At 39.3% G+C, this 1,614-nt stretch overlaps 1 protein-coding gene across 1 annotated transcript; it reads left to right on the top strand.

The window, feature by feature from the left end:
• Nucleotides 1-803: 803 nt before the first annotated feature.
• Nucleotides 804-1,610, top strand: LOC118732699 (U6 small nuclear RNA (adenine-(43)-N(6))-methyltransferase-like; the record flags this gene model as incomplete). Its single annotated transcript, XM_036461819.1, is given in 3 exon segments — nt 804-1,010; nt 1,071-1,290; nt 1,347-1,610. Coding segments are annotated over 3 exon segments (589 nt in total), but the record flags the coding sequence as incomplete, so codon positions are not given.
• Nucleotides 1,611-1,614: the final 4 nt, after the last annotated feature.

Raw genomic sequence — 1,614 nt, 5'->3', positions numbered from 1 at the left:
GACCCCACATGACTCGAAACATCTCTTCGCATGCCTGGAAAACCCGAAAACCATAACGGCCTTGTCCTTGTGGACCAACCCCACAGAAGCTGCACGCTTCCTGGAGCTGCCGTTAGTGGAACTTGACGACAACGACTGAGATACCAACCGACCAGGGCGGGGTTGTTGTAGTCGCTACAACAACAACAACAAAAACAAAAACAACAAACTGCGCGAGTAAAATTAAATTTTTAAAATAAAAATTTTAAAGAAAAGACAGCTATAAAGCAAAGTTCATCACAATTATTTGTTTGTTTAATCAGGCGACATTTAAAGGGTAATTCAGATCCTTTAGAGCTACCGAGTGCACTGTAAGCAAAAGTTAATGATCTTAAGGCTTTTCTTTTATTATCGCTTTGAGTTCATTTTCAGAGGACTTCCAAAAGAAGCTGTAGTATAATTGGTTAATAAACAAATGAACCACTTTGTGTTCAACTTCAATATCTCCGCCCATAAAAGCTTGCGCACACACTTCAATTTTCGCTCCTAAATACGCCCCAAAAACATTCCCAGTAACCACAAAAATGTAGTCGCCTGCGTACACACTTTGTAGCAACTGCAGTAGTCAGTCGAAAGTTGCCAGGTGCCATCTGTAATATCGTTTTGGCAACTAGCAATGCAACTGAAGTTCGATTGCTATCGATAATTGACCCATTACGTTTTTTGATACAAGTATGTACTTGTTTTGATACCTACTTGGATCGCAGTATAAAATATCGAGTACTAAAATACTTGGTAAATTGAGAAAAGTATCGAGTATGTAGTCGGATTTACTTATATCGATTCATCACTTCTCTGGAAATACATTCATATATTTGGTAATTTGTAAACAAATACTCCGTACCGCAATAATAAACAAATAAACAATGAAAAACAAGAGGTTAATGCATCCGCGAAATATTTTTCGGACGCCTCCAGACTACACCGCTTTGGCAATCAAGTACAAAGATTTTCGCAAAGTTTGTAAACTGGTAAGTGGGTGTACATAAATAAGTACTACCGGTCTCTACCAAAATCTCAATCCCGTGCAGGAGCTCAGTGGAAAGGTATGCATCGATTACCGCAATGAGTTCACCTTACGCGCGCTCACACAAATGCTATTGGAAGAATACTTTCAACTACGTGTAGAATTCGCACCCGGCAGTCTCATACCCACATTGCCGCTCCGTTTGAACTACATTCTATGGTTGGAAGATTTGCTCACATCACTTAAGCTTGGATCAACACAAGAAATTCGCTGCATAGATATAGGTTCGCATATCTAATTATAAAATTGCGTACAATGTAATTTTCTTTCATTTCCCCAGGCTGTGGCTCGTCTTGCATTTATACTCTGCTGGCGTCACGTAAAAATTCATGGCACATGTATGCAATCGAATCAAACGACACGAATCTGAATTATGCAGAAAAGAACGTAGAAACAAATAAGCTACAAAATTTGGTAGAAATCTTCAAACAGATTGACAAGCAAGTCGTGCTTACAGATTTTTTCCGCACCAGACAGGATGTAACATTCCACTTTTGCCTCTGCAACCCACCATTTTATGATTCTACGCTACCCAATCCTTTTCATGG

The sequence above is a fragment of the Rhagoletis pomonella genome, unplaced genomic scaffold (assembly GCF_013731165.1).
Source record: "Rhagoletis pomonella isolate Grant_MI unplaced genomic scaffold, Rhpom_1.0 Rhpom_scaffold_25290, whole genome shotgun sequence".
NCBI lineage: Eukaryota > Metazoa > Arthropoda > Insecta > Diptera > Tephritidae > Rhagoletis > Rhagoletis pomonella.
The sequence above is the reverse complement of the archived record's forward strand: the minus strand, read 5'-3'. Positions and strand labels throughout refer to the sequence as shown.